Source organism: Hydra vulgaris, chromosome 03 (assembly GCF_038396675.1).
Source record: "Hydra vulgaris chromosome 03, alternate assembly HydraT2T_AEP".
In the NCBI taxonomy this organism is placed as follows: Eukaryota; Metazoa; Cnidaria; class Hydrozoa; order Anthoathecata; family Hydridae; genus Hydra; species Hydra vulgaris.
This window is the reverse complement of record NC_088922.1, coordinates 23,552,168-23,578,177: the sequence shown is the minus strand read 5'-3', so window position 1 is coordinate 23,578,177 and position 26,010 is coordinate 23,552,168. Positions and strand designations below refer to the sequence as shown.

The 26,010-nt window shown below is 26.5% G+C and overlaps 1 protein-coding gene across 1 annotated transcript in view; it reads right to left on the bottom strand.

Annotated features, from left to right (window-relative positions):
- Positions 1-647: 647 nt before the first annotated feature.
- The window catches only part of LOC101234483 (rapamycin-insensitive companion of mTOR), a 123,802-nt gene continuing 98,439 nt past the window's right edge, over positions 648-26,010 (bottom strand). Inside the window, exons 35-40 of the mRNA XM_065792697.1 lie at positions 17,939-18,845; positions 17,677-17,866; positions 10,087-10,219; positions 3,517-3,697; positions 1,201-1,339; positions 648-1,127 (exon numbers count right to left, since the gene is read on the bottom strand). Of these exons, the coding sequence (XP_065648769.1) occupies positions 1,086-1,127; positions 1,201-1,339; positions 3,517-3,697; positions 10,087-10,219; positions 17,677-17,866; positions 17,939-18,845 (1,592 nt within the window). The 3' untranslated portion in view covers positions 648-1,085. The remainder of the gene's footprint in view (positions 1,128-1,200; positions 1,340-3,516; positions 3,698-10,086; positions 10,220-17,676; positions 17,867-17,938; positions 18,846-26,010) is intronic.

The window sequence follows — 26,010 nt, the reverse complement described above, 5'->3', positions numbered from 1 at the left end:
GAAGCTGTCAAACTCTGGATATGGAAATTCTTGCTCATATTCAAGATTATAAAATCATACGCTTCAAGATTACACTTTAACATTAATAAAAAAAAGTGCCATATAGGCTACGGAGCTCAAAGAGTAAAAAAAAGAAAGGCCACAAGCCCCAGTCTCCCACTACTAAATAAATAAAGTAATTTAATCAGCACTAGTTTATTAAGACTAAGTAAAATTACAACCTTTTCAAAACTTTATATATATATTATAGTGTGTGTGTGTGTGTATATATACATACATACATACATATATATATATATATATATATATATATATATATATATATATATATATATATATATATATATATATATATATATATATATATATATATATATATATATATATATATATATTAAAAAGGTCTATTTGCTGGAATCTGACTTAAACTCAACTTATAACAAAATAGATATAACAAAAAATAGATATTACTTTTCTACTTTTTTTTTTATAAACAATAAAATAAAAAACAGACCTAAGCTGAACCGAAATAAAACTTATATCTCAATTGGCTTAACGTATATAGCTAACTGTACAAGCTCCCTAATTTATTATTCCGCTAAAAAAAAAGGTGCAAAAATATGATTAAAATACAAAAGCAACGAGACTAAGTGTAAGAAATAATTTTGTCAGCTTCAGTCTGTATATAAAATAATATTTAAAAATACAATGTTTATGTACAATGTTTGACAAAAAATACTTGTTTTATGTTTATATATAAATATATAAACAAATATAAATGCTTTTTTTTCTAAATATATCATTCAAAAACGTAAAAACAAAATCAAAAACCCTAAAAGATGACTCTCATTTAACACTGATCGTTTACCGTAATAATAGCATAGCAGATAGAAAAAAATATCTTCAAAAATTGTACAGTATGAAAACAAATTTAGAAAAGGAAATTTAAAATAAGTTCAAAATTGATTGATGAAAATAATTTTCAATAAATAAAAAAAACTAATGATTTTGAAAGATTGATTCAAAGTCAAGTTCACATATGATACTAATGTTTTTATTTTAAAAGAAAAATTTAGAAACTCGATTCAATTAGTTCGACCTAATATATGATCGGCTGTTTCGATAACCTAAATAAATTTCTTGTTTAAACTCATTGAATTCTTAAATTTAAAAAAATCTCTTATATCTAAAAATAATTACCAGTGCAAAGTCAACACCCTCAAACAACGCATGAACAAATCTTCTTATACTAAGTCTGTAAGTAAACATTCCAAGATGTTCCATAACTTGAGAATAAAGACATAGATTCTGAAAAGCCAATGGATGTTTAGAACGGAGACTAGAATAAAAATATCTTAACAGTTTAACATAAATACACATACACATATACACACACACATATAAAAAAATACATAAATATAAATACAGATACACACACAATACCTATACATTATATATATATATACACACACACGCACACACACAATACCGTCCGTAAGTATTTAAATAGCATGCTCAAAAAAAATACTTTAATAAATAATTTTTTTTTTATGGAGGATTTTTAGATAATTTAGGTATAAGAGTATTTTGATAAAAATCATAAAGTTAAAACACAGGTTCAATTTAGTTAAAGTGGAATTACGTGTTTATTTATATAAGCGTACTATATTGTAATCCCGGTAGGAAATCGGCTAGCGACTAGCCAGCAATATTCTTAACAATAAAGACAAAAATTTGGCCACGAAGATTGTTAACTGAATAAGTTAGCAACTAGCTAGCGACAACTCGTAACAATAAAGACTGCGTATTTGGTCACAAGGAGCGTTAATCTAGAATTGCTATTCAAGTTAACTAATCGCTAGCAAAAAAACGTATTATATTACTATATTACTTATATATTTTATCAATATACTACATATTTATGCCATATACTATTACAATTCTTATTTTATTTACGTTCCATAGTTGCGGACGGCTTCGTAAATCAAACCGACACTACGCACGTTATCATTTTAATAACGCCTTTATTTATCAATTTCTGCTTGTGGTTGTATATTTTTGAAAAATTATTTTAGTATTTTTATCCATGATAGCTACAAAGCTAAGATATATAGCAATCAAATAAGTACAATCTTTTTTTTTAGAGTTAACTACAATAATAAAACAATAATTTTGTTAGCTAAAAAGATGTGGTGTATATACACACCACAGCTAAAGAGTTTTAGCAAAAAACTTAGTTTGCTAAAACTCTTTTGCTTTTCTAAAAAGTTGTGTTGTGCGTGGTATGTGGCAACACACCACACTCATCACAACTTTTTGCAGTTATCAAGTTTTTGATGTTTTGTGTTATTGCGAAGATTATATGTTAGCAACATAAATATTTAACTGGCACTGCATATTATATTTTAAAAGATTTAGTTATGCTATTGTTTTGCTGGAGTGAACTTTGATAGTAGTAGCCTCGCACAAACAGTTCAATTTTCATAAATTGTTGATAATAATTGAAAAAATAATTATAAATAAGAAACTGAAAATGTGGTCAATAGCAAGCAATAGAGACACTGTCAAATTACTTATGTCACTGAAGGCAGAAGAATTACAACCACCAGCAATAGAAATAAATTATTAACTGCTTAGGAATTAAGTTATAAAGCCATTACATTGAGCCATACTTTGAATAGCACTTAAAAAGCTCTGGTATCTTTAACAACAGTGAAGAAGTGATTGATGAAAGCACGATTTGTGAATAGCTGCAAGGAAACCACTCCATCAGCCCAAAAGCAAGAGGAAAAAAAAAGATTACAGTGGACAAAACTACACAAAAATTAGACCATTGATGATTGATAAAACAATATGTGTTACCGATTGTGAAGCATGTGAGGGTAATGTCATAGCGTGAGGCTGTTTTGGTCTAAATACCACAGGTGACATTGTAAAAATAGAAAGAATAATGGCAAAAGAGGTGTATTTGGACATTCTAAAAAGTCATGCTTTACTTTTGGGAAATTGGATTATTGGGGAGTTATTCATTTTTCAAAAATATAACAATCCAAACATCCTTTAAAACTTTATCGAAGTAATTGGAGTAATTTGGAAAATGATTAAGTATTAAAAAGAATAATTTAATCTCCCTAATCAGAAACAGACCTCTCTCTTAATAAACTTTGTCAAAAATAAAATTAATTAAAAATCAAATGATAGTTTTTGTTTTTCTTCCAATAGTAAGTGAAAGTTTGATATCTTTAAAAAGTATGACCATTTCGAATATTATATGTATGTATGTATGTATGTATGTATGTATGTATGTATGTATGTATGTATGTATGTATGTATGTATGTATGTATGTATGTATGTATGTATGTATGTATGTATGTATGTATGTGTGTGTGTGTGTGTGTGTGTGTATGTATGTATGTATGTATGTATGTATGTATGTATGTATGTATGTATACATGTATGTATGTATGTATACATGTATGCATGTATGAATGTATGCACATTAAAAAAACCTGTACCTGATTAATTCTTGTTGTGCAACTTTGGAAGAAACTCCGCTGCTGAGATTTAGAATTTGTTTTAGAATTTCATCACGAACATTTGAATGAACAATTGAAGAATCTTTAAGCTGCTCATCATCGTTTTTTTGAGATGTCATAATTTCAACTGATTCGTGTAAACAACTCCGAAAATATTTGCCTAAAACAAATTTTATTTGAAAACAAAAAATGAACAAATGAAAGCAAAGTAAGCTAAATATAACAAATCACTTTAAACCAAATTTTAAAATATTAAGTCACAAAACAAGTATAAATTTTAAGTTTTTCTGCTGATTTTTTTAAATTTATATTTTTCCAAGTTGTATGTTTTGAAACCTTTTTGTATTTAATTTTAAAATAAAAATTTTATTCTTAATATTCTCTACTTAATATATTTTCATAATTATTTTTAAAAAACTTATGAGAAATATAAAAAGTGATGAATTTAAGAAACAATAATAAATATATAAATAATGTATAAATAATTATTTTCAAAACTTATTTATACTTTTGATATTTGAAAAACTTTTTTAATAAAATGATAGTTAAAATTTAAAATAAAATGAAATAGGATATAATAAAGTAAATTAGTGAATATAATGAAATAATTTTAACAATTTTTTTGAATTTTTCGATTAATTATTATAAAATTTTTACAAATACAAGAATAACAAAAGAAAAACATTATTTATGAACATAGAGTAAAAATGGAAAAGTTTTGAATTCTGAAGACAAAAGTAATCAAAGAATCACGCTTGCAAATGTTTAAACTAATGACATTGTTGTTCATATAATGCTGATAATGTGAAACAAGGGATTTGCAGACAAATTCTCAGAAAAAAAGGCCCAGGAGCATGAGGTCATTAGAACACAGAGTGTATTGAATGGTACCATTGTGTCCATTGTTCCTTTAATATTTAAATGTTCTTTTGAAGTGAATATGGTGTTACATGATAATTTACAGAATCCCAATGTGTGCAATTATGGTGATAATTGGAGCCACTTAATTTAAATGATACCTTACCGCCACACACAGTTTTGTGTGGAAACTCTCTTCTGTACATTTTTCCAGGTTCAAATTGTAATATTTTTTTAAGACACCTATTTTTCAAACATGTTGTAGTGAATTTTTTTCTGAATAAGATAATATAACATTTAAAAGAAAAATAATTTTTTTGATAAATTGTTAAACTTTTGACTGAGGAATAATTTTTTTTCTAATCTTTTTTTTTGAAAAATTGGGGTAAAACAATTGAAAGCAAAATTTGCTATCAGTAAAATTAAAATGTATCCTTGTATCAATTTTTATGCCGTTCAAGAATTGTTTTAAAATTAATGTTGCTACTTCATTTAAATAGTTATGAGTTAAAAAGATGGGGTTGAAAGAAATATGCAATATGAAAGTTAGAGGTAACTGTCACCAATGACAGTTCTGTTGAAAATCTTAGTCATGCCCATTAAAAATGTTCATTAAAAAAATGTTCGTTTGATGGCCAATGCGGACATCAAAAAAGGCAGCATTTTAGCAAAAGTTCAAGTTATCACATTTTTTTGAGACACCTTGTATTTTTCATACATGTTTTAGAGAAACTATTTCTTAATAAGATGATAAAAAATTTTAGGAAAATTTTTTTTTCTCTCGATAAATTATTAAATTTTTGACCACATAACAACTAATTTTCTTCTTTTGGGCATAAAACAAGTAAAAGTGAAATTTCTATCAGTGAATTTAAAGTTTATTGAATAGATTTTTATGGCAGAACAACATTTTAAGAATTTTTTTAAAATTTAATTTTAGGTAAACAGAAAAGGTGAACTATGGGGTTGAAAGGAATATGCTAACTGTTAACTTGATAAACAGGAATTTTATTGATTGTTTATAAATGTTCATTCATCAGTTGATGAATGAACATTTATAAATTCTTCCTATAAACTCTAAATCAACTATTCTAATACAAAACATGCTTTTAAAAAACTAGCATGCAAAGAAAAAAAACCATATATAGAGGAGCAAGTCACCCTTCCATGGTGAAAAAATAATATTGAAGGAGATTTGTAGAAGACCAGGGAGATGTGAAAATAAATGATGTCATTGGATAAGAATCAGAAATGAATGTAAAAACTATTTAGTAGGAGGAATAAAATTTCATGACTCAGGGAACCATAACTCATGTTCTAGTCATCCTTAGCAAATAATAAAACAATGGCCTTCATTTAAAATGTTGGCCAAAGTAAGAAGTGGCTTTTTCACTTAACAAAACTGCTCAATTATTCAGTATTGAGTAGAACTCAATTAATCAGTATACCAGTTGCAACTTTTTACAGACATTAAACAGACAGAGATGTAATAAACTCTGATACAATCATCAAACTTTACATTTAGGGTTTAATAAAATTTAGAATGATATTATCACAAAAGTTACGACTATATGCAACACCAAGTCTAATTTCATCTGTTTTCCAATTGCTTACTAAAGAGAGATTGGTAGGAGCTTTTCATCAACAGTGGAGCCATAAGCTGAGCATCAGAGCTGTAGGGCAAACTTCATCACTCACAGTTGATTCATTCAAAAAAAGTAGCAAAGTATTTTGGAACACTGCAAGGAGAATTCAATAAAGTAGGTATTAAAAAAAACACTTCATGTCATTCGCAGATAATTGATCAAGACAAGCAACACATTTGCAAGCGAGCATTGAGATCGGTTAATAACAATGAAAAAATGGCATCATGGTCCTCGTAACTGCCTTTCTGGATACATTATTTTTGAATCAAAAAAATAAATTTGTACAAAAGAAGTGCATAACTGGTCCAGCGATGCCCTATACACAAAATCTCCATCCGGATGAAGGATAAGCTATTTATGCAGTGGCTCACTGGCATGTTCGCAGCATTAAAAAAATTAAAGGCAATTAGTTCAATCTTTAGTTTAATCAATTAATTACCTAATTAAACAAATCTAATTATATTTATCACTTATTTATAGGTATTCATACTTTAGTTGTAGATAGACACTTGACACATGCTACCCGTCAGCTCATTCTGATTTGCATCATAAACAATATCAAAAAACAATATTAATTTTCTTATCAACTTATTTGTCACATTTTACAGCCACATATGTTGACGTTTATCAAAAAAGTTTGATCTAACAGTTTTATGCAAACTACAACAATTTATCGAAAAGATGTTTTAGTCAACTGCAAGCAAAACTTTTCAGATCTGTTATTGATATGAAAAACAATTGCAATCAATTTAATCACTTGTTGCAGCTTTGCAAAAAAGGCATTTGCATTCAACTTATTGATATGTATGCTGAGGTAGTTATGTCTAGATTCAAAGGGGAGTGTCTCAATAAACTTAAAATGCTTGAGAGATTTAAAGATCCAGATAAAAAAATTCACTAAAGCTTAAATTTGATGTGCAGCAAATAAATCAAGCAATAACAGCGACTATAACAATAACAATTTCCGCTGACAATGTTGCTAGTTCAAATCTTCCTTATAGACCTTTTTTTTTTATTTAAATTTTCTTGGAAGAAAAAAATCACTTTGAAGTAGTTTTTTAACTATTCTATTTTTATTTATCAAAATTTCAAGATTAAATTTATCAAAACAAATAAATCGGCAGATATAGCCATAGCAAAGGTGGAGTGTTAAAGATCGAATGAATGAAATAGGGATGGCATAGTGGTGTACATACATAGACTGATGGTTTAGGTTTCAGCAGGCATTCATGTAATTAAAAAGAAATTATTTCAATGTTTATTTAAATAGGGTTTATAAATTAATTTAATATACCATAAAATTGTGATATTGCAATGTGATATTGCTACAACCACATTGCAATATCACATTGCAATATCACATAGCAATAACACATTGCAATAACACATCGTAATAACACATTGCAATGTCACATCACAATAACACATTGTAATATCACATCACAATAACACATTGCAATATCACATTGCAATATCACAATTTCAACATTGCTATAACAACTTTTTTAATAACATTTAAAAAAGAATTATGAAACAAAATCGTTAAAGTAAATCTAAAAAATTCTTTTTTTTAATTAACAATTTTCAAAAAAAAATAAAATAATTAAAAAGCAAAAATTAAAAACTATTAGCAAAAAAGTTATTTAAATTTTACTTAGATGACTCTTAAATATTGCTAAATTTTATTGTTATATTTGATGCAGGTAATCTGCGGTGCTTGAACTAGACTGAGCAATGAAAGCCCACAGAGAAATAAGAAACATTTCTATTAAAAGCTTTTATATAAAGTACGATAAGTAATAAAAACAAAAAAAAATGAACAGATGTTCAAAATAAACACTGATTTATTTTGAGAAAAAAAGCTTATACACAAATCATAGTCAACAGTAAATTTATCATTAAAGTATACCTAAAACAAAACAGGACACATAAGTAACTGCAAATTTTCATTAAATACAAAAGTTTAACTTACTTTAAAACAAAATATACATAAGCAAAGATATGTCAATATTTAAAATGAATAAATATAAAATGATAGAAGGTATAAGATAAAGAAAAAATATTATTGCTTTGTGTAATCATAATTTATGTAGTGTTGGTAATAACCTTGTCCTCAGAATCACGTTTATTATTACTGGCGTTTTGAAGAGGCTCAGCACTAATACCTAGTTTATCCCGTCAGATTTATTTAGATGACTTAGATGACTCTTAAATAAACTTTATTATTATTCACAATTAAAGTCTCACCACATTCCTGTTAATTGTCATTTTTATTATTTAGTGACACATTGCGCATAAATCATAAGTGACCAAAGTATAGTATTTTAAAACTACACAGATTTCGAAGAAAAAGAGTACTTTATATTTAAAAAACAAAATAATTTTTTTTTTAAATACTTGGTGACTCTTAACAATACTAGTGCTTTTATTCAATAGCAAATGAATAAAATTTGATTATTTTACTCAACACTTTGCTTATTTTAGATTTTAATAGTATGCATAATTTAATAGTATGCATTTTAATAGTATGCTTAATTTAAAAACTCTTTTTTTGCAAACAAATAATTTCAACTGATTTAAATTAATGATAAAATTTGTAAAAATTGAAACACACATTCAGTTTTGTTATTTGTTCTTAAATGACCAAAATTACATGATTGAATTATGATTTTTAGGTGAAATAGTCAAACCAAATAATAATTAAATACACACCTACAAATATTAAAAAGTTTGTTGAACACGCACACAAATAATGCATAAGGTAACTAAATATAGAGTTGAGTAATTGATGAACAATACTTTTACTGTTTTAATCATTTGATGACAAAGTTACAAAAGGAAAATTTTTTAACATGTATTTCCAGAAAACTATTTGCATATCCAGAATAAATAAAATTTTAAAGAAATTTCTGGAAAACTAAAAAACAAAAAAATTTTTTTAGTAAAAAAATAAATTAATTAAAAAGTTTAACTAATATCATTTAACCTCTCTGTTCTAAATATTCCCTGAGTTTTTTCCTAATTAATAACTCTAACAACTTTTCTAAAATCTTTGTAAAAATCCATACTTTTGGTCTTGAATTCCGTTATAAGGTTTGTATCATTTATCTTTAAATTCTATTTTGAAGTTTGTAATATGCACTTTCAAATTCTGTGTTAAGGCTTGTATCACGTACTTTCAAAATCTGTTTTAAGGTTTGTATTATACAACTTCAAAGTCTGTTTAAAGTTTGTTGGAACTGTTGGCCTGTTTTCCTTCTAAACTACCTTTTTGATGTCTGATACATCTTAATTGGTGTTTAATACACCCTGATTGGTGTTTAATACATCTTCATTGGTGTTTAATACACCTTGATATAACTTTATCATTTGTATTTGAAGAAAGTTTTGTCTTATTGTTGCAAAATATATTGTTTAAATTTGGATCTAGTGTGAATACAATCAAAAGAAAGTTATATGAGATGTATTAAACACCAAGTAAATAATAGAGACAACAGTGATAATGTGACAACAAATATATGGAGCCATTTTTTATTAGATTAGTTGATGTCAGCATTTAAAAAACTTTCATTTTATTTTATTATGCTCCCTTTAATGTTACCTTTTAAATGGTTTATTTTTATTTTAACAATTTTTTTTGTATGGATTTTTATTTATTATACCTGATGATGCTGATCACAAAAGATCAACAAAATATTGATTAATATATATTAAAATAAAATATATATATTTTAAAAAAAGTTTATACGTGTGTTATAAAGTGGTATGTATTGAATTTTACATATATTTTATTGCATAACAAAAAGAAAATTTTTAAAAACTTAATAATAACACATTTGTTAAAAATATATTTCATAATAAATTTGTTAATAAACTACTTACAAAAAACTAAATTGAAAAAACAAAAAAAAAAATCCTAGTATCAACTGTTCATATTTTAAAAAATATGAAAAAAACTAAATGTAAAGTTTAAATAACAAAAAAATATGAAAAAAACTAAAAGTTTAAATAACAAAACTAAAAACAAAAACAAAAGTATTAATACCAGACAAACTGCAAGCTAAGCATCTATCAATTACATGTTTGTAGTGTTGTTGATCGAATGTATGAATGTTGTGTTTTGCAGAGAACTCATAAAAATGCTCAGGCCATGAACCCTCATAATTGTAACTCTCTATCTATAATGAGTAGGTGTGGTCTATAATTACCTAATTTATTCATTAGAGAGTAAGTATAAGAAATTACTTTTTTTTTTTAACTTTTAATTAAGTTAAAAAAAAGTTACATATGTAATTATAACAAGTATTCCAACGTGAGTTGTAACTTTTAATGTAAATGAAACCATTTTTTCTATAATTTCATAATGATCAAATATAAGTTTCATTTCTGTCGCTCTGCACTGTGACCTTGATTAACAATTCACGTTTCAGAGTTTGGGATTGCATGTTTAAAATAAAATCAAAACTTAAATCATTATATTATTAACTTATAACGATCAAATTTCCCCTATATCGTTAAAATATTGCATTTAGACCAAACACACAATAAATTTTAAGGTGTGTTTAGTCCAAATGCAATAAAGCAAAGGAAAATTTTGAATTCCTTATTAAGAAGTACTTTTGGGAAAACCACTCTTTTGACAACCATCTTTTACCTGAAATGTTTTTCTATGTGCAGGAAAAATCTATTGAGCTTAGAGAAAGTAGATTCAAAGAACTTTTTATTAACCAATAAGTCAATAAAATCACTAACTAAGTTTTTATTATTATTCTGAAATCAAAAACATTTTGTTTTTGTTTGATGCTGAGCAATGTTGATTCCGTCTAAACAATAAAAACTTTGACTTGGAAGGTATTGAAGATATTGGCGGTAAAATTATATATAAATATATAATATCTCTCTCCCTTTCTCTCTCTCTATATAAATATATATATATATATATATATGTAAACATATATATATATATATAAATATATATATATATATATATTTATATAAATATATATATATATATATATATATATATATATATATATATATATATATATATATATATATATATATATATATATATATATATATATATATATATATATATATATATACACACTATATACAGTCGATGTATGTACTATACAGTACATACATTGACTGACAAATAGCCTGACTCGCAGCGGAGTGCTGCTACATGAACTGAGGGTTTAGGATGGGGCAGCAATCTTTTCTTTCATTATTTTCTTCTTTTTCTGAAAACGTTGTATGCTATAAAAATAAGCAAAACTAGTGAGCAAATGCTTATCTAAATCTGCTATAGAATATATATATATATATATATATATATATATATATATATATATATATATATATATATATATATATATATATATATATATATATATATATATTATATATGAAGTTTTGCTGTATTTTTTTTATTAGGACTAAAGATTTTAGTCCTAATAAAAAGCATTTAATACTATATTATAATTGTAATACATTATAATATAGTATTAAATTTTGATTAATGTTGAAAGTTGATAATATGAAATAAAAGATCATTAAATGACTTAACATTTTTTTTTTTTTTATAGTTTAGTATGTTGTAAGAATTATTACTGTTATATGCAATAATGTTAATGAGTTAAATGCAACAGTTTTACAATATAAGGAATGTAGATGCTAAGGTTAGGGTTTTGTAAAGCAGAGTTATCTAAAAGTTACCTTACCAATTACTTTGAAGCCAAAGCTAAATCCACATATGAGTGAAAAGAAAAGAGCAAAATACTCTGATAAGTATGAATGTAAAGTTTCAAAGAAATGTTTGAAAATTTGTTTAAGAACACTAGTTGAGTGTTTCTATTTGTAAATAGTTAACTGTCTACAACATATCTTACCAGAGTGTCTTATAAAAGTAGAATGAAATGCATATTGATTTAGACGTAAATTGTAGAGCAATTTACGTATGTAAGAAACTTTTTATCATTTTTTAACTTTTAAATTATTCTATAAGCTGTAAGATAAAAGAATAAATTAAAAAAAAAAGTCACATTATCTTTTGAATAACGTTTATGTACAAATATTTGTTACAAAAGTTTGAATGACAATTTACTAATGAAAAAAACTCAAACAAAATTAAAGTTTTATTTTTGTTTTGTTTTTATTTTATTGTAATGATTGATTGTTTAAGCTTGAAGCAAAGATCATAAAAACATAATTTAATTCTGATAAAAAATATATAATTTAACTTAAAACTAATTCAATAAAAATATATAATTTTATTCTGAATAAAAGAAAAAATTAAATTTAGATTTAAAAAATATATTAAAGTTTATTAAAACTAAAGTTAATGTTTGGGTTTAACTGTCAAATCTATTTAAAAATATTACTAAATATTGTTCAATATTTTAACTTTATTCATTCTTAGAAAAAAAAAAAACAGCTTATTTTTATTGCAGTCGTTTTTTTTGGTTTTCCTTCCTAAATATTTTTTACTCAAAATTAAATTTTAAATAAACGGCTGCATCGAATATTTGCACAAAATGCAAATTAAACTATTTTTTTTAATAATGTAAGTTAAATCGCAGCAATTATTTTTTAATAATATTTACAGCAATTTAATTTAAATAATAAAATAATAAACTTTTAATAAATAAAGTAAATAAATTTTTTTATTTGTTACTCACTAATTTTTTTAAAATAAAAAAATCATTTGTAGTTGCAAAGCCGCAATTAGAAATTTAAGAAATAATCATTTTAAAAATTCAAAAGTTTAACATATTTTAATTCATTTATGCAAATGTCGAGAAAAGAAAGAAATTTGTCAATATCAAACATTTTAAAAAATGAAATAATAAATTTAATTTGCTAATATAAAAAAAAATAAAAGGAAATAAATATTCCTTTATAGTAATAGTAAAAAAGCCATTAAATAATATTTGACTCATTTTGCAGTAATTAAAATTATTGCAGTAATTAAAAAAAGTTTATGTCTTTAAAAAAAAAAGAAGAGAATTTTATGACGTCAAATATCACGTTAAGCTAATGCATTAAGCATCTTTTATTTAAAACAAGGCCTGTACTGGCTACTGCAAAACTGCTACTGATTACTGTAAAACTTTCACAGACTTTTGGCTTTATATTTTTCTTTTTCTTGTGAAGATAAAAAAAAAGTTTAATGAAATGAAAAGTTCAGAGTAACAAGTATCTTTTAAAAATTTATAAAATTATAACTTAAAAATAATAACTAAAATTATAACTTAAAAAATATAACTAAAACTTTTTGTTTGTGTAGACATAAGAGTATAGGCCTATAATTAGGTTCTCCCAGTTTTTTTAGATCACATCAAAAAGCTAAAATTTTATTTTTTTATTAACTTTTCCATCAAAAATGTTCAGTAAAAGAAGAAAAAAAAGATATTTTAAGCGTGTAAAAAAAGAAATCATAAAATAAACATAATAAAAACATTTAATCATCTTGCAAGAGCAAGAATATTTATTTAGACAAATTCTCATAACAAACGATAACAAAAAATAATTACCAATTAAAAAAAAAACTTAAAAAACAAAACAAAAAATTATTAGCCAAAAAATAGTACACATTAAACTTTATTTTATATCAGCGCCACTTTTGATATTTTGAATTTTGTTTGTTTGTTTCTTTTGTTATAATGATTGATTTTATCAAAAAAAAAAAGAAAAAACATTATTACAAACTTTAAATGCCGTCTTATGAAGAGTTTATTTTTTTAACTAAAAAAAAAACTTCTTTTATTGATATAACTCCATTAAAAATATTTTGATTGAATTTACGCTTGAAGCAATATAGCTCTTGCAATTCGTTTATATTTCTAAGTTTTATTTTTTAGAAAAATAATATTTTATAATAGTTACATTAGCTTTATGTAAATGACAGATTGTGCAGTATCAAAAAAGTAAAAATATAAATTTCCTTATAGCTAAGAAAGAATTTTGATTAGAATTCAAATTTAAAAAAATTAGTTTGTTTTTTTTTCTCAATTTTTCTTCCTCCTTTTCTATTTTTTACAAAAAATTAAATTCCTTGTAAACACTGCATCAAAAATATTTATAAAGCATACATTTAACTTTTTTTCTTATGCAAAATTGGACGTATTCTCATCTCTCTGTTAAACTTAACGGAGCATTGTTCAAAATAATCCATTAGAAAATTAGAAAAGCTAATACATTAAACTTTTTTTATTTAAAACAAGGCCTGATATATATATACACACACACACACACACACATATATATGTATATATATACATATATGTATGTATATATAGGCTATATGTATTCCTGTAAAATTGACTTAACCTTATAGCCCTCAATAAAAAAAAAAATAGTAGGTCAAACAACCAAACAAATTGCTATTATCTTACAGGTCATTTTTCTCAAAAAGCTACCAACAAATGATTTAAATTTTGATAGTTTGGAATGTGTTTTTAATGGACTGGTCTCAAATTTTATGGGATAAGATATAAGGTCTTAGGTTACCTTCAGGATTTTGTACCCATTTTGTACTTGATTTCTCCTCACTTCACATGCATTTGATTATTATGCGCTGTTACTCTCATTTCACTTGCACTTAATAATTATGCACTGATACTCTCATTTGATACTTAATTACTACTCTCACTTACTATTTACATCTACTACTACTCTCATATACTAGTTACTCTCATTTCACTTGTACTTGATAATTATATAGTGGTACTCTCATTTCACTTGTACTTGATAATTATATAGTGGTACTCTCATTTCACTTATACTTGATAATTATATAGTGGTACTCTCATTTCACTTATACTTGATAATTATATAGTGGTACTCTCATTTCACTTATATTTGATAATTATATAGTGGTACTCTCATTTCACTTATACTTGATAATTATATAGTGGTACTCTCATTTCACTTGTATTTGATAATTATATAGTGGTACTCTCATTTCACTTGTATTTGATAATTATATAGTGGTACTCTCATTTCACTTGTACTTGATAATTATATAGTGGTACTCTCATTTCACTTGTACTTGATAATTATATAGTGGTACTCTCATTTCACTTATACTTGATAATTATATAGTGGTACTCTCATTTCACTTGTACTTGATAATTATATAGTGGTACTCTCATTTCACTTGTATTTGATAATTATATAGTGGTACTCTCATTTCACTTATACTTGATAATTATATAGTGGTACTCTCATTTCACTTGTACTTGATAATTATATAGTGGTACTCTCATTTCACTTGTACTTGATAATTATATAGTGGTACTCTCATTTCACTTATACTTGATAATTATATAGTGGTACTCTCATTTCACTTGTACTTGATAATTATATAGTGGTACTCTCATTTCACTTGTACTTGATAATTATATAGTGGTACTCTCATTTCACTTGTACTTGATAATTATATAGTGGTACTCTCATTTCACTTATACTTGATAATTATATAGTGGTACTCTCATTTCACTTGTACTTGATAATTATATAGTGGTACTCTCATTTCACTTATACTTGATAATTATATAGTGGTACTCTCATTTCACTTGTACTTGATAATTATATAGTGGTACTCTCATTATACTTGCACTTGATAATTATAGTTACTAAAAAAATTATGAAAATATTATCGCATTTCAAAAGTGTATGCACTTTTCGAAAGTAAAGGAAGGATAGGGAAGGGAGGAGGGGAGGAAGGAACTTAAAAATACTCATGGCAACAGGGAGGGCGAAGGGGGAGGTTTATAAATTTTTAAATTTTTAACATACATACTTATTTTTAAGAGACCAATCAATCAAAAACTGTTTAAATCAAGCATTCAAGCAGAAAAATTATTATTCAATTATGTGTGAAAGAACCAAGCAAACAAAAACAACTGGTTTAGCAGAAAATGTGTTGCATTGTGAGAAAATTAATATTTTTTAGAATTTTTATTTTAACTTTAAGGTTTTTGCCCCTCTTTACATTTTATGTTTAACCTATAAACATCACAATTAAGCAGAGCATTAGAAAAGAAAAAAAAAATTGCAGAAATGTTTTAATAAATGCAAAAATAAATTTAGGTGAAGCAATTTGACAGCTGTTGTTCGTGCAGAAAAAAATTATTGCCTTTTAAAGTTTATATTTCCACTTTCAATATAAAATTAACATATTACACTTAATGTGTATAATATCTTTTTTTATCTGTTTTTTGTGTGCTTAATTTGCAGAATATTTCAGTGTTACAAACAAAGTTTTTTATTTATTTTGATATTTTAACAAAAATTTCATTTATGTTAAAGATTGGCATAGTTTAACACAGTTAAACAAGGTAAATTAGTTAAAATTAGAACATTTGGCCCAGTGTGCTAAAACCTTTAAAATCAAAAATTTGATACACAAAAAAACTATTAAAAAGAAATTAACAACTCAATTGTTTGTTGAAAAGACTCAATAAATGTCTAAATAACCAAGCCTTTCAGCAACTATTTTCAGTGGTTATTGTTTGTGCAGAAAAAAACTTGTTGCCTATTAAATTTATGCATATAAACTTTCAATATAAAATTAATTCATTTACAAGTTTATATGTGTATAACATTTTAAAATAAACTTTAAGAATATTTACTTTTTATATATTGACATAGACATAATAAATATAATAGTTCCAAGGGTGTCAAAAAAAGGGTGTCAAAAAAAGGTGTCAAAAGACTCTTAAATTCCTTTTAATTATAAAAAATGTGTTTTGATAAAGCAATTTTTTTGAAACACCTATCTACTTTAGTAGTAAAGTATAGTGCCATTCATAGACATAGAAAACATTGATGTTATTGATTGATTGGTAACTGGGTTTAATTAAAGTTAAAATTCATCAACCACTGCAACAGCACAGAGTATAGATTATATTCAAACTCATTGCTTGTACTAAATCATTAAGGAGCATATAGATGCATCATCTGCGATAAGACATTCTTGGAGCACTTTTATAAATTTAAAAGAAAAAAGAAAAATTATCAACGTAGATAAAAAAAAAAGAGTAATAAGACACTATGTCGTGCTACTATTGAGACATCTAAAAATGAAAAACAACTTTAATGCTGCAAATAGAGGAAAGATTCAATGCCAGATTTTGTTAAAAGCTTTTGGGGCCATCCTTAAAGTACATTCGCAGTAAAACCACTGATTAAAGATCCCTCCCCCTTGCACACAATGTGTGCTTTCAACACCTCACTCCACATTGCAAAACCATTCAGTTATTATCAATCAGATTTGCTGTAGAATATAGAAAACCATTTCACCAACCAGAAAAATATTCATGATACCAGATTTCAAATTTCATTTAGATATAAAAAAATTATTGATTAACAACTTAAAGACTCCCCCTTTGTTAAAGTAATCAGAGTGCTCTCCAGAGTTTTTCAAAATAAAAACAACTTCATGCGCACTCCCCCTTTGTTAAAAAGTTCCACTATAAAAATTTTTTAAAATATAATTTAATCAACTAAAATAACTTAAACTTTAAAAGAAGGAATAAAAAAATGTGGGTAACACATGTGTTAAAAACAAATGTGGTTAGGTAGTGGTGTAACAATGCAGTGCAAAATAAAAATAAAAAAAATTTACCTTAAAAAAATCACTAATATTCATAGGTAGGCATCTTCCAACATACCGAATTTTAGAGCGATCATTGGATTGGTTTTCATTTGAAGAGGTTGAAAAACTTATTTGTCGACGAGTAAATAGCGCTAGTTGTCCAACAGAACGGCGATGTTTACTTAAGTCTAAATTACGGCGGTATTGCAATGCAAGACTCCTTAAATATCAAATGGTCAAAAATTAATAAAAAAAGAAGAAATTATGAGAAAAAAAAACAAGACTTTACTACCTTGAAGAATATCGCCATTTATCTGGAAAATTATTATTTTTGCGATATGCAAAATCTATGTCTCTTTTAAACGATCGCTGTTTTTTTAATGTCCTCCAAGCAGTATATGCCAAGTTATCCAAATCCCGAGTGTATGTTATTGAAATCGGTGACTCTGAAAAAGTAGATGATAAACCTCTAGTCCCTTTTGTACCAAGCGATATTACAGAACCATCTCTAAGTCTTGATGTTCTGAGCTGCATATCGTTTGTACTTGAGTCAGAAAGAAAGCTGCTTGAACGATCTTGATCATCTTCAGTTGCAAAGCTACTTTTGTCTCTATTTACTTTTGCATTTGTTCTACCATTTTCATTAATATCTTTTAAACTATTTTTGTTTTGGTTATAAAAATCATTTACGTAGGTATTTTGAACTACACCAGGATCACTCCCTGTTCTCAAACGATCATTTTTATATGAATGTATTGAATTACCAACACTATCTGAAAAACTTGAACTGCGAAATGAAGATTGGGCACGAGACATTGTTGAGCGATCATTTAAACTAATACTGCGATATCTACCTACATCATTGCCATTTTGAGTTTGTGTCATACATGGACTTTGTGTTGGGGTTCGATCTTCACTATTTAATGAACTATCTGGATCAGGCAATGTCTTGACTTTTTTTTCTTTTACTTTTTCATCTTTCACTTTTTCATCTTTTACTTTTTGATCTAATATTAAAGATTCTTCATTAGACAAAATTAATCTAAATTTTTCTTGGGTAGGAAGTTCTTGAGATTTTTCTTCCTTAATGGGCAATAATTGTTCACCATTCTCTGATATTCGAACTTTTTCATGTAGATACATTTGACTATTATATGAAACATTTGCTTCAATGGAATCATCAAGGGTATCATCATCTCCTAAAATTTAAAATAAAAACATTTTTTGGCAATAACAACATTTAAAATTTCTGCATTATATAATTACACGTATTATACATGCTCTTACCCTTTATATAACAAATTAATACTAGAATCAAAAAATTTTCGAAAAAAAAATTTTTTTTAGGGGTAGTTCAAGTCCCTTAAACATCAGACAGATCTCTAATATCATCAAGAAAAAAATTTCTCCATTTTATAAAAAAATTATTCTTTTAAATTTTCATTTTCAAAAAAAATATTCTTTTAAAACTTCACTTTTAGCTAAAAATAAAAATAAAAATATTTTTACAAAAAAAATTTTAAAACTATCATTTTTCTCAATGTTTTTTATAAAATATAAGTTTATATAATTTTGCTTCTTTTGAGAACCAACATGATATACTTTTGAATAACTTTTTTTTGACAATATTAGGGACCCATCTGATGTTTAAAAGACATATTATTTTATTATATAGAAAACATTTAGAGGGTTAGAACAAACTTGGTTCTCTTGGTAATTCAGGTTCTTGGTAAACTTAGTAACTCAGGTTTAAAGCATTATTTTGGTAAATTTTAGATTAAATAATCATTTTTTTCAAAAATGATTTCTAATAGTTTTTTTAAAGAGCGTAACAAAGATTTCGTGTTACGAATATTTTAAATTTACTTTATTGGAGATTTTTAGATTGTTAAAAATTGTTTCTAGAATTGACCTTAATGATAAACCAGTTGTTAATCTATTGTATTAAATTGTAGATGTTTGTATACTATATAGATAGAAATAGGGTGAACCACCGAGTGGTTGACAGCATTTCCAAGCATTAATGTTTTGTCACTAAAAAATATGCTGAACTAACACAAACTGAAGTAATGTCTGAATTGATCGCCTATCTTTTTTTTATATATGAAGGAAATTTGGCTTTTTCTTTAAATCATTGTATGTATTTATTTTTATTGTAAACATAAAAATAAATACATACAATAATTTGGAGCAAAAATAGCTCCGCAAATACCCTCTTAGAAATAATTTTAATAACTGTTTTTAGATAACCACAAGAAATGCATGACAAATGTAATGTAATTGAATTTTTTTATTTTTTATGCTGACACAGAAATAAATGAGATAAATGTACAAACCTTTAAAATCAAAAGACTGAAAAGGTAGTGGGATAGAAGGGGTGTCGAAGACGGGAAGATATTTATTATATTTTCCAGTATTCAGCAAAAAAAAAAAATTAATATCATTACTTTATCGTATAATAGGGGTTCTGAGCCACAAATTAGTATTTTATGTGATTTGTGCTAGTGATTTATGTTTGTAAATTATTGAATTTTATTCTGGTCTTCAACAACACTGCATTGTAGTCGTTGTCTGAAAAAAATGTTTCAATTTGCTAGGGTTTTCAGAGAGTTACTTTTAAAAAAATAACGTTTTCTTGAATGTTATGATTACTACACAACAATCCCCTTTATTATTAATGTTTTGTAAAGTTCTATTTGCACAACCATTAAAGATTGCAACGCTATAATTTCCTTGGAAATTAATTCTAAACCTTGCAGTTCTCAAATGAATATCTAAACGTTTTTATTGTTATTAAATGTTTATACTCTTCTGAATCTAAAAAAAATTAAATTAAATTAAAATAAAGATAACTCCTAAAACAAGATGCTGTTCAAAAATGGCAATAAGGTCCCAGAATATTGAGGAGGATACTGACAATGTGGTTCAAGACTATGGATATTGAGGATGCATTTAAGAGGTAAATTTGGCATTTTTAATGTCCTATTTATGATTAATTTTATAATCAGTTTTTACTGTATGCAAGTAGATCCTATTGAGATGCTCAATGTAGGTCTCAAACCTTATCTAATAAATATTGCACTAATCTTATAGAATCACTGGGATCAGGCACAACTATAAAGTTGTAAGTTATTTTTACTTATTAAACTTTCAAACTATTATTCAAGCTTTTTTTTTTAATTATTAATAAGAACTACAAAAGCCATACAAACATTCCATTTATACTTGTATATATGTTTTACAGATGTTCATTTGAATGCAATGGCTCGATCATTCAATGTTTTCATTTAGAATCATTGGGTTTTTCCACTAGGCAAAAATGGCTAAATTATTTACATAGATGAAGTGCAAATAATCAACAAGCAAAGAAGAAATGCAGACAATCAAAGAGCTTTGCAGAGGGAAGAAGCCACATAAAAGTATGAAGCCATGCAGAAGGTAATATTTATATATCCTTTAAATTCTATTGAAATAGTATAGCCTATATTGTTACATGTATTTTGTAAATGGTTGCCCTGACATTACATTTTAATATTGTTTTCTTGCATTTTCAATATCTTTTTTACTTTAGTCGCAATCAAGGATCTTTCTTACCTCCTCCTGTCTTAACTCTAACATCGATTTCTAAATGAACAGCTATAAGCAAAGCCTTACTGCATCATAGATGGTTTCACTCGCCAAAGTTTTTAAACTTACTGTTTTTAAAGTTGGGACAGTTGCTCAAGAATTGTATGCAAAATCTGTTGACAACACCATAAATAGTTTCGATGTTAGGGGATATCCAACAAACAAACAAAAAAAGAAACTATTACCGCCAAAGAAATTTGCAAACAATATGATTGGCAACTGCAGAAAAGAAGAAAAACACACCTACGGCTGGTGTTAAAAGAAAGTTAAGATGTGGTGCTAAGAAAACCACAAAACAAAGCAGAAAAATAATGTATCCTACTTTTGTTTAAATAGTAAGTTTTTTTATCTTACACTATAAAATATGAAACAGACTTTTAAATGTTTTTTTTTAAATATGTTTTTTATAGGTTATGTACTATAAAAAACTTTTTTGTACATTTTGGTACATATCATTTATCCCTGTGTTTAAAGAAGCAATTGGAATGGATAATATCAGACTAAAAGAAGTTATTAGTAAAAATACCAAAAGGCGACTTGAAAATAATTGTTGCAGAAATGAAAGAGATAAATATTTGCTTAGGCAAGATGAAATTAATCATCTATAAATTTTACAAAATGCTGTTACAAAAGAAAGAATGCATTGTATTGCAAGAAATGTTATTCCATATTATAATTATTCAGGAGAAATGAATTATACGTTAGCATGGTGGCTCTAAAAAACTTTCTGATGAAACACTATGTTGCCATAATGAAAAGGTAGTTTTGCCTTTTTTTGTTAATCATGAAATTTATGATGCAAAATATATACTAAAGAATTTAATGCCAGCACAATAGCAGTTCACAACCGTTATCCATGCTATATTTGGCGTGACAATGGCTTGGTTAATAGAATTGAAGACAATAATTAAGATTTTATGAATTGTAAAGTACCACCATTTTGGTGGTACTTTACAATTCGAGGTTTTCAAAGTATCAGGCCCATAACAATGTTGAAGCTTGTATATCTGTAAAGGCTGTTAAAGATTTGTACAAATACATATACAAAGAGCATGACTGTGCCAATATTTTAATAAATGAGCAAATTGAAGTCAAAATGAAGTAAAAATAATGAAGTAATTAATTATAACAAATTAATCATAATGAAATAAAAAATTTTTTAGATTGTAATTATGATAGACCTGAAGCACAGGAGCTTTAACTGTATTAATTGAATCACGAAAGCAAGTATTTAAGTATTACAAAAGACTTATATCAAACATTATTATCCTCCTTAATATTCATTTTCCTGAGAATCAGATTGTGTATTTTAGAGGAGTAGAACAAGTATCTGTTCTGCTCAACGTGATACACACATTACTGCCTGGTTTAAGTTGAATTCCGAAAATGATAGAGCATTTATATGCAGCTATTGTTGCTATTCATATGTAGACAATCCCTATCAGTTTATATTTGATAATAAACATTGTAAATGGAAAGTTAGCCAAAAAGGTGGTAATAAACTGATAGTAAGAATGTCAGTTCCATTTGTAACAGCTAAATAAGGTACTCTTCACCAAGTTGAAAAGATCATTAATCAAAGTGGTAAACACTGGCTTAGATAAAACATCCACAATACTTAACTTCACAGGACTTGCTTGGCTAGTTTTGTGACCTAGCTCAACACATTAGGCTATGGGTTAAAACACTAATAACTTTATAGTCAGTAATAACTAATAAAGTCAGTTACAACAGCAGATAAAGTAACAAAAACTAGATTTCCAGTAAAAAAAATGTTTTTGTTAAACTTTTTATAAAAATAATGTGGTGTTTAATAATAAAACAATATTTATAAAGTAAGTATATTTATATATAAAACATTTGTATAACATTTATTAAATATTGAATGTCTACCAGGTTAAAAATATTTAAATGTTGATCAAATTATAATTGATGAACGAAATGAAAGAAATAATTTTCCTGTTGAGTTTTTGAACAGCCCAACTCCTTTAGGTATGCCTACTCAATGTTTAAAATTAAAAATTGGTTGAAAGTTAGATGCATGTTCAACAAAAGCATTTAACAGATTGTTTTTCAAAACCGATAAACATTCCATTCATTCTCTCTCTCTCTCTCTCTCTCTCTCTCTCTCTCTCTCTCTCTCGCTCTCTCTCTCTCTCTCTCTATATATATAAATATATATATATATATATATATATATATAGAGAGAGAGAGAGAGAGAGAGAGAATGAATGGAATGTTTATAGGTTTTGAAAAACATGTGTGTGTGTGTGTATATATATATATATACACACACACACACACACACCCACACACACACACACACACACACACACACACACACACACACACACACACACACACACATATATATATATGTATGTATATATATATATATATATATATATATATATATATATATATATATATATATATATATATATATATATATATATATATAGAGAGAGAGAGAGAGAGAGAGAGAGAGAGAGAGAGAGAGAGAGAGAGAGAGAGAGAGAGTAAAAGCGGGTCAAACCGATCACCGAACAATAAAAATCTAACTTTATTATTTTGTAAAATTTTTAAACTATTTTTTTAAAATAAGATAAAAAATACCAACAAGCACATTATTAATTAATTTTTTTTTTTTAATTGTATTTGAAAATATGAAAACTAGAAGAAAGAAAAAAGATTGTTTTTGGCAGAAAGTCTGTTAAAACCGATCAATATAAAATACATTTAATTAATTTAACATTTTATATATGTAAATGTATATATTTTTATATATTTTTTATATAGCATACAGAAATATGCTATATTTTATATAGCATACAGAAATAATAAAAGATTTAAGGTTTACATTTTTTAAAACAAAAAAAATCTGAACCCATTACAAAATTTTTTGGCAATCATGTTTTGTTGCAGAGCCAAGTATTGCAATTTGGATTCTCGCATGACATTATGTCCGAATGTAATTCTTTTTTACACTTTCTGCACTTAATAACTTTTCTTCCTTTGGCTGAAGGTGTTGTAATCGGTTCAATATTTTGAGTTACTTCTTTTTCTGCAGGGTTTGGCAATGACATTATGAGTTTGCAGATGGTTTTATGCTTTTTAGCTTGTTTTTCAGCTAATTTGAAATGCTTAACTTCTTTTTTTTTTTTGGAGATGATCTGCAACACTGTGTTCTGTAATACATTGGCCCGCAACTTTTGGAATATTAGGTTGCCTCTATTTTTTTATATGAGACTGATTTTTTTCTTGAACTCTTTAGCTCATTTTCCATTTCGATTTTCATTCTCTTATGTAGTGCTCTCTACAGCTGTTGCTGGTTCAGAAGATAATGCTAAAGACTATATTGTTTGCAATGGCGTTGAAGACGTCGGTTGATTAAACGTTTCAAAGATAGCTAATGCCTGTTGATTGATTTTGTTTTTGTTAGGTGTAAATAACCTAGTATATTCAAAACCAGCAATAGTGTGCAAACATGTAAAACACTTAACGCTCTCATACACCTGTTTGAGCAACGTAGGAAAATTTTCTTTATCTAAGTTTTTGAATTTTGTGTCTTTGTAATATTTGGTAAGAACTGCCTTCCACACTTGCTTAACATAGCAATAGACACCTCTGTCCAGTGGCTGAAGAATGTGAGATGAGTGGGCTGGTAGACAAATCAAAATTATATTGTTTTCCGAATATAGCAATACAGCTGCTAAACTGACGTGAGACGTATTTCCATCAAGATGTAAAATATGAGTACCACTAATAGCTTGACATTCTGGTATATACACTTCCTTCAACCATTCAATAAATATGTCATGCTCCATCCAACCAGATTTAGAAATTGAATATTTGGTGCCAGTCGGACCACCTAAAGCCCACTCAGCTCTAAAGTTTCGTTTTGCTTTGTATACCACAAATGGTGGTGTAAAGTATCCATCAGCATTACAGCAATTGTTCACTGTATAATGGATTTTTTCATTGTTACCAGTGAGTTTTAAAACACGCTTTGCACCTTTTAGATATACTACAGTTGCTTTGCCTTGATCACCACAGAAACCTGTTTCATTGCAATTCTAAATGTGACAACCAGAAGTTATCCCAGACAATTGATATTGTTTAGTGACAACTTCAAAATAATTATCAATTATTTCTTGCGTACAAGAAGCGGCTCTGGCAGATGCTAAAGTGTGAGTTTTTCTTGTGGAAATTTCTTTATACCATCGGTTTATAAATGCATAAAACCAATCTTTGCCAGGCCTGCCGTTTTTAAATAGGCCTGATTGATTTGTACGAAGAAGGTAACCGCATACAAAGTCCATGACATCATTTCGTGTTAAACCATAACCCCAATCACATAAGAACTTAAACGCATATACCATAATTGACTCTATTTGCTGTGAGGGTACGGTTGTTGATCCTGATCCCTTGAAGCTAGCATTGTTGTTATTCTTGTGACCTATTAGAGTTGAGAATGGAATGCCATATTTGAATGCAGCTTTTCTGATTGAAGTATTTTTTTCTTTTATATCTTTAACGCAGCTTCTATATCTTCTTCATTGTATGACTTTTTACTTGTTGTTATCTTGAAAGTGAATAATTAATAAATATCATTGAGTCATTTTTGTAAAATAACTTTATATAGGAAGAACCTGGAACTAACACATGAGAAAATCCAATAATTTAATTCACCTTAGGTACCTAATTTAAAAATTCACATACTACTTAATAAAGGAA